The sequence below is a fragment of the Idiotropiscis lumnitzeri genome, chromosome 14, assembly GCF_059441095.1.
Source record: "Idiotropiscis lumnitzeri isolate Australia: NSW breed Sydney's pygmy pipehorse chromosome 14, RoL_Ilum_1.0, whole genome shotgun sequence".
Taxonomy (NCBI): domain Eukaryota; kingdom Metazoa; phylum Chordata; class Actinopteri; order Syngnathiformes; family Syngnathidae; genus Idiotropiscis; species Idiotropiscis lumnitzeri.
Genome location: NC_142404.1, coordinates 5,021,256 through 5,036,408, shown reverse-complemented (window position 1 = coordinate 5,036,408; position 15,153 = coordinate 5,021,256). Strand labels below are relative to the sequence as shown.

The 15,153-nt window shown below is 38.8% G+C and overlaps 1 protein-coding gene across 1 annotated transcript; it reads left to right on the top strand.

The window, feature by feature from the left end:
- Positions 1–5,694: 5,694 nt before the first annotated feature.
- Positions 5,695–15,031, top strand: tnfaip6 (tumor necrosis factor, alpha-induced protein 6). The gene is made up of 6 exons (XM_088315517.1): positions 5,695–5,852; positions 10,012–10,149; positions 11,189–11,350; positions 14,127–14,355; positions 14,435–14,475; positions 14,863–15,031. Exons 1-6 carry the CDS (start codon positions 5,753–5,755, stop codon positions 14,982–14,984), a joined length of 792 nt encoding a protein of 263 aa, XP_088171643.1. The 5' UTR covers positions 5,695–5,752; the 3' UTR covers positions 14,985–15,031.
- The last annotated feature ends 122 nt before the right edge of the window (positions 15,032–15,153 follow it).

Genomic DNA, 15,153 nt, shown 5'->3' with positions numbered 1-15,153 from the left:
ATATATATATATGGGTATATATATATATATATATATATATATGGGTATATATATATATATATATATATATATATGGGTATATATATATATATATATATATATATGGGTATATATATATATATATATATATATATATGGGTATATATATATATATATATATATATATGGGTATATATATATATATATATATATATATATATATATATATGGGTATATATATATATATATATATATATATATATATATATGGGTATATATATATATATATATATATATATATATGGGTATATAGGGGGTTGTATGACCTTCAGGAAGGAGTTGAGACGGGCTCTTGATGGTCAGGAGAAGCTCCCAAATGACTGGACAACTACAGCAAATGTGATCAGGGAGACTCTCATCTGGAAGGAAAAGAGATAAGGAGACTTGGTGGTGGAATGAGGAGGTGCAGAAATGGATCCAGAGAAAGAGGTTAGCTAAGAAGAAGTGGGACAGTGAGAGGACTGAAGAAAGTAGACACGAATACAGGGACATGCAGCGGAAGGCGAAAGTGGAAGTGGCAAAGGCCAAACAAGGGGCGTACGATGACTTGTATGCGAGGTTGGACAGTAAGGAGGGAGAGACCGATCTATACAGATTGGCAAGGCAGAGAGACAGAGATGGGAAGGACGTGCAGCAGGTTAGGGTCATATAGGATAGGGATGGAAGTGTCTTGACAGATGCCAGTAGTGTGATTGGAAGATGGAAAGAGAGAGAACAAAGAGAAGAAGAGGTGACTGCTGTGGACCAGGAAGTAGCAAAGATCAGTAAGGATGACGCGAGGAGAGCATTGAAGAGGATAAAGAGCAGAAAGGCACTCGACCCTGATGATATACCCGTGGAGGTATGAAAGTGTCTAGGAGAGATAGCTGTAGAATTTCTGACTGGGTTGTTCAACCAGATATTAGAAAGTGAGAAGATGCCAGAGGAATGGAGGAGAAGTGTGCTGGTGCCCATTTTTAAGAACAAGGGAGATGTGCAGAGCTGTGGAAACTATAGAGGAATAAAGCTGATGAGCCACACAATGAAGCTGTGGGAAAGAGTGGTGGAATCTAGACTGAGGGCAGAGGTGTGAGCAGCAGTATGGCTTTATACCAACAACAAAAAAAGTACAAGAGATTAGGGCTGGGCGATAAACCAAAAATTTACCGTTACCGAAATTTATTACAATGACCGACATCATTTTGCCCATGTCGGTAAATTCTGATTAAAAAAAAAAGAAAAGAAAAGTCTTTTCTGTCTGCGGCTATGTTCATGCCCCTTTAAGACGGCTACAGCGCGTGTAGTCACATGACTCCACCCATCTGAACAAGAAAGAAAACAAGACAAACGCGGTCATGACTGGCGATTCAAATCAAGAAGCGTCTGACACGACTGAAGACGAAGTAACGTTAGTTGAAGTTCCTGTCGCGCTTGTCCCGAAAAGAAATTCGACATCTGTCTTTTGGAAATGTTTTGGGTTCCATAAAGACGATGTTTGAGCAAAAGAACTACAAAGTGCGTCGTAAGCACGCAAAACAGCGCGTCTTTTTCACCACCCACAACACAACCATGCTGTTGACTTGTAGCTAGTGCTAAAAGTTCAAAGGGAGAAGCAAGGTTCGACAAGTGACAACAGCCCATAACGGAGGCGACACCATACGAGAGAACGTCTCAGAGGTGGACGCGATAGCCTAGCACATAGCTAAAGATATAGCTCCTCTAGCTACAGTGGAGCGCACGGGATTTAAAGTAGCCGGCAAGAGGTACGAAAATATTTTTCGCAAACCGTACTTCCCAATATGGACAACATCTGGACAGGAGCCAAGACATGTCAAGTATTTTGCGTCCACATTCGACTTGTGGTCGAGTCGCAACATTACATAGACGACAAGTGGCGACTGCGCATCAGACTACTCGAGAGTACATTTTCCTGATGATGCACACTTATTTGGGATTGGCATTTCATTGACATTTTTTCATTTTATTTAGCATTTTGTTTACAGGCTACGAGCTCCTTTGCACATGGCATTATTTATATTGTTTACAAGAGACCTTTACACAAATTTAGGCCTTTGCTTTGCACATGGCATTACAGCATCTTGGCGCATTCTATTTGCAGAAAAAGATTTTGCAAGAGGTACCCTTTTTCTCCTGTTCTTTGTGACATTGTTCAAGTCATGCAAAGCAAGCTATTTGGAATGTTTATACAAATGATTTTTGTACTTTTATTTTTCATTGAAAGTAATGTGTACCAGTTGGTCAATAAAAAAGCAGTTAATATGCATTTCCTGCATTTATTTTGATTTTGGTCCTCGGGGGAATTTATCGTGCATTTATCGTTATCGAGGTAAAATTGCTCAATTTATCGCAATATTGATTTGAGGTCATATCGCCCAGCCCTACCACATAGGCAATATTCACTTTGAGGATGCTGATAGAGAAGTACAGAGAAGGTCAAAAGGATCTGCATTGTGTCTTTGTAGATCTGGAGAAAGCCCAGAGAGGAACTTTGGTCCGGTTCTGTATGAGGAAGTCTGGAGTAGCAGAGAAGTAGGTTCAAGTGGTACAGAACATGTATGAAGACTGGTTCGTCTTGACCTCCCAGCGTCCCTTCGAATTCATCCCACTTTCCATGTTTCTCAGGTCAAGCCAGTCTCCTTGAGCCCTTTGTCGCCTGCTGTGCCTTTGTACATCCAGCCAGTTTGCCTTGCATACCCGACAAGTACTTTCGTAAATGACCTTGCCTTGTTCCCTGTGTTCCACAGATCGTTTGTGCTCTGCTCCCTGCCGGCCAGCCCTGCATCCTGCAACCATTTGGATTCCTTTCTTTTGAACTGGGACAGCATTCGCTGGTCAGCCAACACCTGCTGCAGCTTTAATTAAATAAAACCATCACCTTTTTCGTCTTATCCATCTGCCTCTATGCTTTTGGGTCCTCCACACACCCAACACCCTGACATTTTGATTTAAAATAAACTTCATATTTGGTAATTTTTACATTAATTACAATAATTTATTCAAGTAAATACCTGGTAAAAGCTTAGTAGAAAAAATGCAATTCATCGCAATTAAGTATGGAATTTTTTGCATTAATTAGTTAATTAAATGTAATCGCTTGACAGCACTATTTTTTTCCACAGTCATCACAATAACTTCAATTCGACAGTTAAGGGTATCAAAATGGTATATAAAACATTTTACGAATATGTTTATGGTTTTTCACCTCATTTCCATTCATTCTTATTGGAAAAATAGTTTTGACTAGTCACAGATTGCTGGACGTCAGTTTTATTAGAGCAGAGGTGTTAAGTAATGAAGTAAAAACGCAAATTTTCACGTGTAGACCCATTTAAAAATAGATACAGTACAATACTTTGTATTCCTTAATTTTTTTTTTTTGCCTTGATCATTTTGTCTACGTTTGAGGACGATGACATGACAGAAAAGACGTAAATGGAAAGAGGCAAAAGTAAGCCGTAGTTTGAGCACTTTTGCCACTTCTGGAAGCAATCATTTGAAATTTTAAACCATTTTCGTAATCGGTAACACACTTGACTAATAGTGAGCAACGTGAGGGAATCAGACAAAGATCTTCCATTACAATGTGTGCTGTTTTCTGTAATTTTTCAACCACCCAACCACGCCAAAGCCACTCCTATCCCCTGCAGTGCATGTTGCAAGTCACCCAACGGCATGCCTCATGTTCCTCTGGATGGTTTCACATCATTGTCAAGAGCCCAAAAGTGTCACCTCATCACCGTCCAAAAACAACTTGGCCACCACTGGCTTCATTACAGTACGTTCACGTCCCTGCCATGTGACAAACAAGTCCCCTTTGATGTGTTTCGTTAGCATGATGTCACGCATGACATCAGTGCTTTTTAAAAGTTCACCCATGACACACGACACACACCTAGCAGCACCCCCAAAGAAATGTCATGAGAAAGACGTGAACGATGACTCTATCATTAAAATGGAGGTGGTTGTCGTGACCGAGCCCAACTTTCCATGTGTGGGCTTGATGGGACAGAGAGCGAGACAAGGGAGAGGGAGAGACGCCCTGGGGAATGAGACGGGCACACACATTGTTAGCCAGATCTGGAAGTAATTTCATGCACTCTTTACTGCCGCTTTGTTTGGCCTCTGGCAATGTTTGCACGGGAGTGAAGGATGATGCTGTCACACGCCTGCGTCACATTGTACAACACTTGTAGCCAAAAAACTCATGCCAAATGTAACTGTAAAACTGACATACAGCAAATGAGAAGTAAACATTACGAATACAAACACCAAAATGTTCAACCAACCTCCATAATTTAATAAAACAAACATACAATAGCTAATGTGAAACACTGTATGACATAGCATAGATATATAATTAAAAACCATTAAACAACTTGTATTTTACACACGGTTTGACTACTATTGAAACGTGAAAAAAACGCTTTACACTGAAGGGACATTCTCTTTTTGGTGATTTAATTATGCTGCATCTCTTATAGTAGACCAATGCAGCCAGTTATGTTGCAGCACAACATGCATCTACACTGACGCTCATGCAAATTTGTACTTCCCTGAGCAATGGGGGGGGGGGAATTATACAAATATATATCACTTAAAAATCTTCCATATAGCATTTGTGCGTAAAATGCAATACAGCAGGGAACAGAAGGTGGGACCAGCAAGAGGTGCTGACGTATGATGTTCTTAATATATTGCTGAGAAAGTTGAGTTAAAAGCTTTTTAAAAGGACTGTTTATAAATGGCTTATTAGTTATTAAATACTTTTCTGTATTACCACTTTATTATCAGGCAGTTTACAAGTTTAAGCACGAATTTACTATGATACCCTTGTGACGATTGTAGTATGGATTAATTACTACATAAATTAGTTTGTTTACTACTAGTTTATAAGGTAGTAATACACTACTTTAAGATACAGTAGCTGTAATACACTATTATTAAAAAGATAACTGACATTTGTTATAATGGTGAACCAACACGTATGTTTTACAAGCAGGTATTTGATTCATTTACAAACAGTTTATAGGCACATCTAAATGTACGGTACTCAAATGTCAAACAAAAAGTGAAATTCAAGATTGTCAAAACTTCATCTCATCAAGCGTCCAAAAACATTAAAAACTTTGCTTTCTGCATTCCACAATGCCATAACACTCGATAGGATGAGTAATTTTACTTCACTATTTGCTAGTTTTGGCCCACTTGAGTTAGTTAGGAAAGTAAAACATTGCTTGTACAGGAAATATACGTTTTTATGATGGCAACAGTTAAAAAAATTTTTAACCATCCTAATCTACTTCAATATAAAATTTGATTTGAAATTCAAACCACTGGCACATTAATCAGCATCAACCAGATCGAGTTCCACTTCATAGGTTTTACTGTATGAAATGATTGCACAATTAAGCAGTTAGAACGGTGTCAGTAACTGTTGGCTTTTGAATCTGCTTCAACTAATGTTAGCAGTCCTAAAGCATGATGAGGCTTATGTGTTTAAAAATTGGAAGTTGTTGGACTTGATATTAGTTGAGTGACACTTTTTGCAAGGCGTGGCCATGCTTACATTGAATCACCCTCGACTGAAGTCACTCCCCTCCACCTTCTCCACCTCCTCCTCCTGCCTCGTCTCCAAGGGCCACATAAATAGGGGCCGTCAGTCCAAGCTGAGGGGGTCCCCTCATACACACACATCTGGACAGCAGCTTGCACGATGCGCCTTTTGGCTGTCCTGTGGATGCTGAACTTGCTTCTCAAAGAAGCCCACACATGGGGCTACAGGAACGGTATATTTCACAACTCCATATGGCTCGGTAAATATGTTTCTTTTTTTGGGGCTAAAACTTTGAAAAGAACATGTGAAGAATGAGCTTGCAACTTTGTATGGGGCTTATTGGTATTTTTAGACTATTGACCATACAACCCGAGCTGTTTGTTTTATTGGTATATTTTACCACATAAATGGGAAAAATATTAAAAGCTGTGTTCCCCAACAGTTAAAACAAAAATAATGAAAATCTAAATACCTATACGTTAGTGCTATTTAGAAGTAACGATTATTCTTATATTGTGCAGGTGAAATGAATGTTCTGGCCTATGACATTTAGTTTTGTTGCCAAGCTATCATCAAAGACACACTTAACTGCATGAATGGAAATAAGTAACATGGCGGCACAGTCTGTGCCAGTCGGTGACCTCGTGCAAGGTAATTCCGGAATGACTAAACAAAGAAAAAAAAACACTGACCAACAGCTCAATTCTTAATGTAATGTGATATCATAAGCAGCATGTCTTGGAGTCATGCATGCGTGAAGCCAAAACAGAATCAGACTCCCCTTTGAAAAGGCCAGGAAGCAAGCGACCATTTCCTTTTTCTTTCTTTCCTGTATGTTATTTTATTCATTCACCTGTCAAGGGATACAATTGCCCAACTGGTGCATTTAATAATTCTGTTCCTGAATGCTCTCTGCTCAGCTTGTCATTTATTTCTTCCAATATTGTTTTTAATGTTGATGAAACCGGGTCAGCGAAGTGCTGTTGTTGTCGAGTTCATCGAAAGGCTATAGTTGTTGAAGGCTCAATAGCAGGGGTCACCAACCTTTTTAAAACTGAGAGATACCTGCCTGGTACTGTTTAATGCAAAGAGCTACTGTTTGATGCACATTTGTGAAATAACAAACCTACTCAAACTACTTATACTAGTAACAATGGTCAACAGCTAATTGTATTCAGAGATGGATTTACGTGTCCCTAAACATATTGTTGACGCTGCATTTTTTTTTCGGAGCACGTCAAGCTTTTGAAATATTTAAATTTTTTTGCGTTTTATGTTTGACTTCAGCAAAAGGCTTGCCCAGAGATTTTACCACAGCATAGCTACACTGTCAAGAATTTAAAACAAACAATAAAAACCATCAACTTAACTGTAAAATACTGGTAGCTGTGGTTACCATAATTGTACCATAAAAGAAAAAATGTTGGGGGGTAACGCGTTACAAAAGTCACGCGGTACAGTAATGTATTTTATTTCTATTTTTTTTTGCCAAGATGAACGCATGAACGCAGCGATTTACGGCTCTCCTCGTCCAGTGCTCACGTTTTATTTATGCATGTTCGTCGTTTTTAATTTACGCCAACTTTGGCCCAACATCAATATATCAATACACCCGCCAGAACATTATTGTGGACATTGGTTTTCGATTTTATTACATCAACATGTTGGCACTACTAATATATAACTAGTAATACAACGATTTAATCTCCTTTTCAACATTGTTACAGTGACTTTAATCAAATATTTTGAAAGGAAGTGCATCTTACCTGCTCACACGGTAAACTTCGAAATGTAGCAATTGTCAGCCTTGACTCCTTACGAACGTACGCAGCAGAATTGTACATTTCAAATCTTTGTATAGTTTCCTTTGTTTCTATAGATATGTAAAACAGTGGTCATTGTGGTTGGCTGTTCGCAATCAACGCAAATGGGCTGCCTCGAAGGCGAAGACTTGCGGTGGCCGATGACGTCACGCTACTGCGCCTCCAATCGGACAAACAACAGTACACACTTAAATTAAAGTCTGGTGCAATCGAGTATCACCATGGTTTTGTTAATTCACCTCGAACCCTTGTATCTGTGTAGTAGAAAAAATTACAATTACCTGAATTTTAAATGGACTCTTATTGATATAGATACAAATATTGATCAAAGGTAGTGATCTCCCACCATAGAGTTGAAATATTTAACATTGTAGCACAACTATACAGTTAAATATCTTCATTACAAGGTAGCTTTACCAGGTGTTGTATGTTAGTAACTACAAAGTAACTTAAACTTGAGTAACTCATTACTCTACAATGACATTAATAATGTAAAACTTACTACTTTCACATGCAAGTAACATGTCATGTAATGCATTACATTTTGGAAGAAACTTGCCCAACACTGGAAACCATACAAAACAAAATGATGCACTGGTTTAGTAACCCTAAATTTTACCATAGACAACATTTTATACAACAGAAAATCGTGTTTAAAAAGTAAAATTCCAATTATTTCTACTGTAATTAAGAAGGGTGTTCCCGATCGATTGTGATCAGGCAGTTTTTGTGGAAAAAGCCATTTATGGTCAACCAGTCACCCTAAGTGGTCAACTGTTTTCAACCAATATGTACACGAACTTTTACGGCATTTGTCAACAATAAACAACAGTGTAATCATTTACCAAAGAGAAATTGACACTGTGCAGGTCAGTCAGTAATGCCACATATAAATGTTTAGATATAACCAGCGATGCTGACCACACTATGGATTAAACAAGGCAGTGACCTGCAGCAATTTTGTTCATCTGCGCTGACTCGCTAGAAGAATTCTTATTTGCCTATAATTCGAACAAGCAACATAAACAAAAAGCCAAGCAAATTGAGTAGATCTACTGTTCCATGTCTGATGTAATTGTCCCAACGTTTTATAATGTCACAGATTATTCCAAGACCCTAAATGTTAGTCCTGAGTATTGACCAAATTTATTTTAATATAACCTGTACTTAAACAAGACAATCGAAATCAAACTTGACTTATTTTTATATTTATTTAACCTTTACTTACCCAAGCAAAGCAATTAAGATCAGAATCTCATTTGCAACACTGACCTGTCTACAGGCAGCATAATACAAAGAAGAAAATGCCAACACAGTTGAACCAATTCTGATGTGACAAAGATACATCGTTGTATAATTTATGACATAGCATCACAGCACATGGTGAATCAAAGGCTCGTAACAGGATAAAAACAGGTGCTGCAATCACGTACAATAACCCTCACTAACTTTTTAAATGATGATTTTGGAATGAATGATTTAAGTTGGAATGAATGATTTCATTTGTCGCAGAGTTTTCCAATCGTCAGAAAATGTTTTCGGCTCAGTGAAGATTCAAAATTGTCTTCAGGATAATTGAAACCTGGATGTTGGCATTCCCCAAATCCGGGGACCACATACTTTTTCCTGTGAGGGCCACATAACATAAAAATGTAACATATAAAGTGTGACAATCACAGGGGTGTCTAAATGTAATTATTTATTGGTAGGTCTCTCATGATCACAATTTTTTGTGGACATTATTACCCCCAAACTATCACAATAAACATTTGTTTGTTGTTGTTTTTTAAATAACACTGTTTTACTGACAATGTTAGAGCAAAAATAATTAGTGTACATAATTTTTAAGTGCAATTAATTTTCAATTCTCAAGGATATGGATTTGCATTGAAGTGTAGAACAACAAACTATCTTAAATAAATGGAAAATAAATGAAATTAAAAAAAAAACAACATTCAACAAATATTAAAACATACACCATATACAGTACTATCTGCAGTGGCAGAGTAAAATTATGCCTATATTTCCTTCCTTTATGAATTTTATATTTATTTTATATTTCTTTTATATTTCTTAATCTTCCAGTTTGTTAAAAAAGCAAAGGTAAAAAGTACCATTAAAAGGACAAAGCACGGCTCATTCGTCCTCACATTCCGGCTTTCAAGTGTTCCAGGGGCTACCGGAAGCCACTTCGCCCGAGGCGTGGCCAAGTGAGACGGGTGACCACCGAGGCAGCCTGGGCTGCTGCTCTCAAACTTCAATACTTATGATAAATATGTTTTTTAGACGTCAGCTGGCTGTACACGTGCAACCTCTGTAATTTTGAGTCGCATTATGAAATTTGGGTACCTGCGCACTCAAATTGGGCGTACCTTTCTCAGAAAAAAAGCCTGCAGAAGGGTGCAATAGAGTGTCACATTTTATGCGAGAGTCTCAATCACATGGCCAGTCCGAATAAAAAAATCTCTGGTCATTTTCAAATATGAAGCAGGCCGTAGTTCGGGAACCACTGCTCTAAATTGTCATCACCTTCCGCTGCATTATTAATAAATGACGCCAGGTTATGTTCTCAGTTGCGCTGGTGTTTTTTGACAGAGCAAGCAGCTGGAGTGTACCACAGAGAGTCACGCAAAGGAAGATACCAGATGACGTACAGGGAGGCCAAAGCCGTGTGCAAGTACGAAGGAGGGAGGCTGGCCACTCACGCAGAGCTGGAAGCTGCTCGGCAAATAGGTCTGAAATTACTTTATTTCTTACTGGAAAAAAAGTTCTGACATTCTGAGTGGTCAATAATTATTTAATCACCTGCTGAATTTTCAAGTTTTCACACTACAAAGAATTAACAATGACATATTTTTCACCGATATTTAGTCAATAAGCAACCATAACAAATACTTTATCCACTGTATATCCTATGTTGTTGTGGCCTGGTGGTCACAACAAAATAATTAATTTCCATGGGACACTTTCTGTTGCATGACGCCCAATTATTAAGACATCCACAGTGTATTGTAAAAGAGTGTTAATGCCGTCTTTGTTGGGGACATCTATATTCCTCAGCACTGACACTTTAAAGCACTCAATGACCTACTATATAAAAGCACGGACAAAGTTGCATTTCATGTACTGCTACTGGACACTTAACAAATGGTGCAACAATTATCTGCATCATCTGCACAACTGTTTTAGTATTGTAGGTTTTGCACCACTAATCACTTTATCTGTGCTCTTATGACTGTCCAAATTGTTGCTCAGCTGCCATTGGGGTGGCATTACTGTGCAATGGTTACTCTAAATCACGGAATGTTTTTCTATACTTATGTCAGGTCTTTGTTTATCGTAGTTGCCTCTTACTGTAATAATTGTCTAGCTCATACTGCTGGAGACAAATTCCCTGTGTGTTTTACATACTTGTCCAATAAAGATGATTGTGATTCTGATTCTGATTCTGATTCACTGCTCCCATGGCACTGGGACTGAGTTCAGCTGCATCGCTTTTCTCTCGGGAGTTACGCCCCCCCAACTAATCACCTGTCAGCAGACTTTCCCGTTCAGCAATCTAAGCGGGAGGTCTCCAATTTATCAGGCCAGCTTTGGCAGGGGTCTGCTTTTTGTAATGAGAACACTGACTTCACAAATAAGACAAACCAAAAAAACAAACCCACCCAAAAAGTCTCAAGATGGTCATTATGGGGTGTTGTGGAAGAGACGGCGGGTGGTTGAACAGAGGATAGAATCACGCAATTGACATACTGGAATTTTTCTTGTATAGGTTTCCATGTGTGCGCTGCAGGATGGTTTGATAAAGGGCATGTTGGCTATCCCATCGTTAAAGCTGGTGCCAAATGTGGCTTTGGAAAGGTGGGCATCATCGACTATGGCTACAGACTCAACAAAAGCGAGCGATGGGACGTGTACTGCTACAACCCAAGCTGTGAGTAGGTTGCTAATTTGGGTGTCTCCCTCTTTGACCGCTGTTTAAGTAACATAAATGTGTGATAGTTTTATTAGACTACATTGCAAAGACCTTAGTGTTGTGTCCTGTTGAGTCCCTACTGTTTTTAAGGTTTTTTTTTTTTAACTTAAATGAAGATTTATATTATTAATCATTTACTACCGGCCCAGGTAAAATGAATGTACTTTTTGACTTCTATACACGTCAATGGCAGTGAATGGGTTAAGGGAGAGAATAAAATCCAAAACTACAAGCCCTGAGTGAAAAAGTGATTGCCCTCTAATTCTAATAACTGGTTGGGCAGCAACAGCCGAAATCAAGTGTTTTCTAAAACGGGCAATGAGTCACATCTTTGTGGAGAGCTTTTGAGTGTTCTGGCAAAGAACAGAATTCAGGTCCCAAGGTAGCAAAGGAGCCTCAGACCATCACACTAACGCCACCATGTTTGACTGTTGGTATGGTGTTGTTTGTCTGAAATGCTGTTTCATTTTCTCCAGATGTACATACTGTACCTTTCAACTTTTATTTTATAATATTCTCCTAAAATCACGGGGAATCATTCAGAAGTGTTTTGCAAAAGTAAGACGAGCTTTTATATGTCAAATATGTTTAGTTTTTTTGATCAGCAGTGTTTTTTGCCTTTTAACTCTGCCATGCAAGTCATTTTTGCGCAATCTTGTCGTCATTGTTGAGTCATGAACACTGACCTTAACTGAGACGACTGTGGCCTGCAGTTCTTTAGCCGTCTCGGATTTCTTTGTGGCCTCCTAGATGAGTTGCTGTGCTCTTGGGGTAATCCCTGTTGGCTGGCCACTCTTCGAAAGGTTCACAATCTAATGGCTCCCAGAGTGATTCTTTGTTGGCCTAAAGCTTTAGGAATTACTTTGTAACATTTCCAGACTAATAGATGTCACTTTTTTTTTCATCTGTTCTTGAATTCTTTTGGGGTATGCAATTTTGTTGCAGCTTGTTGAGATCTTTAGGCAGATGTCATTTTGTCAGACAAGTACTATTTAGGCAGTTTCTTGATTCAACAGTCAAGAAGGAAATCAGAAATATCCAATTAATAATTTAAAAAGGAGTGCTTTATATTTGTTGAATGATCTTTAACATTTAAGTGGGGTAGTTAGCGAAGAAAAAAAACTTTTAAAAGGGGCAAAATACATTTTCATGGCGCTTTTGTCATTTTTAGGACTGGGTATTTGATTTTTGGGCAGACACAACTTGATTTAGACTTAAATAACATGACTTGAAGAGTCATTTTATTGTTGAAAATCTGCATTTTCAAGATACTATAGTGTCTTGAGATAGAAACGTTTATATAAAATAAGATTTTTTAAGATGTACGCCATGGCTTTCTTTTTGTGTTTTGCTTTGACTTACAAGCACAGATTTGAGATAAGAGCACTGTCAAGTGGCAGGGAACTCAACTCTACACATTTAACAATCAGCAGCAGTTTGAGATATAGTGATCAATGCATCCAAAAATAATAATAATAATAATAATTTGCCCTTTGTTAGTCCCACAATGGGGAAATTCGAGATTCGAACCCAGGCCGCCTGGGGAGACTGGGTCCTGAACGCGGTGCCTTAGACCACTCGGCCATCCAAGAGGTTACATCGCCAGCACAGGAACAGAACTTGTTCGTAACCCGAGAACCGCCTGCATTTTTAATTGCGTTTATATTGTTTTTTTTATCAGTTGTTTGTAGGTATGCTTCATCAACTGGCCTGTTGGTTCTCAAAGGTTTTTTTCACATTTCCTATTGGCGCTAAGCCACAATTTACGTTTACACAAGTTAAGAACAAAAATAGTCTTTCAAAACATGTACAGTGTACAGTGTCATATTTCAACATAATGTGATGCTCACATGTTCAAAGTGCCTACGAGAGCAGATTATTAGGAAAACGAGGATGAATATGACAACTCCCAGTGCAAAGATGAATACGCAACATATTCTTATGCTACTTCGTAACTCTTATGTATGTTGGTGCAGTCGTAAACCCAGGGCCCCCTTCCAATCTATACTGGATTTTCAACCCACTATTAAAACCAACAGCTGGGATAGGCTTATTGAGGTCAAAATCCACATTATGTTGAAATCATCTTGTATTACTGAGCAAGCAAAGCTTTGTCATGGCTCCCAGTGGTAGTGACTGTGATGATGAACATCCTGATGGTTGTGGGGAGGGGGAGGGTAAGCATACGTAAAGACCAGTCATACAGTCTGAAGCCCTGCGGACTGTCTCTGCTCCATGTCAAACATGAGCGACAACACAAGGGTGCTTAATCACTCCAGGATGGGACGGAGTCTGGATTGGAAACCGCAATCTAGTTTCCTCCCTGTGACTTATCGCTGTTACCTTCAGGCTGAACCTGGATGACGTGACAGCATCCGTGGATACGATGTCCACAGAGGCGCATTTAAAGTAGTCATGCTCATCACCATCTGCCTACCTCAAGGATTTGTTATTAAACTGCTTGAGCAGTTCATCAGACAATCAAAGGAATATTTATTTCTTTGGGACTGCATTTTAATGTGCTCAACCCACAATATTGGATAGACATGTGTAAGGCAGAAAAAAATAATTGCTTCCAAATCAACATAAAATGTAGTAGAATGCAATTTTCAAATCACAAAGACTGGAAAATGAAAGAAGAAAAAAAAAAGCTTAATTTTGGTCAGTGGTTGGTTTAGATCTATTTGGTTGGTTTATACAAAGTTGTGTCCAATTATTATTTTGTGTCTTCCAGCCAAGGAGTGTGGTGGTGTGCTGACCGACCAGGAGAGGTTCATCCAGTCTCCTGGTTTTCCAGACGAATACCAGGATGACCAGATTTGCTACTGGCACATCCGAGCGCGTCTAGGCCAGAAGATCCTCCTCCACTTTGTAGAGTTTGATGTAGAAGATGACACGGCGTGCTTGGCAGACTACCTGGAAGTGTACGACAGTTATGATGACGTCTCCGGCTTTGCTGGAAGGTAAGGGCTCACCGGCGGCCCGAAGTCGACTGACCTCCTGTTCACTATCACATCACCCATAAATAAATGTATTTTTCAGGTTTTGTGGTGATTATTTACCCGAAGACATAATCAGCACAGGTGAGCCACAATTGGTTTACTGCATTTCCAAATAAAACATAAAAGAATCAGGCAACACAGTGGGGGTGGATCCCCATCTGCCTCATACTATTTAGGTTCAAGGTTCCATTTTCACTTCTGGCCTTGGTCTGTGAATTTGCATGTGCTTCATGTTCTTGTGTGACTTTTCTGCGGTACTCCTGCTTCCTCAAAAAACAAAAACAAACAAAAAAAGAAGAAAAAAAACACACTAGCGTTTTGGCATTCTTAATTGGCCAATGGGAATTGTTTGTCTATTTGCCCTGCATTTGGCACCCATATGACACAGAGGAGGATAGATTGTAGAGAAAATTAAAGGATGGGTGGACAAAATCAATACTATTTTTCTGATGATGTTTTGCTTTACAGGAAACGTGATGACGTTGAAGTTCCTCTCGGATGCCTCAGTCACTGCCGGGGGCTTCCAGTTACAATACTTTGCAATGAATGCATCTGCATTGTCACAGAATTACACTTATTATTTCCACTGACCAACAGCCTAATCTTTAATAATATAATCGTGATTATAAAATATATATTCTGCTTAATAAAAAGGTCCTTACATTGCTTTTTCTAACACTGAGTAGTGAGTACCACAATGTTGAGATGTCTAGACTTGACTTGTATGTTATTCCCAATTTATGAAATAAATAAAATATC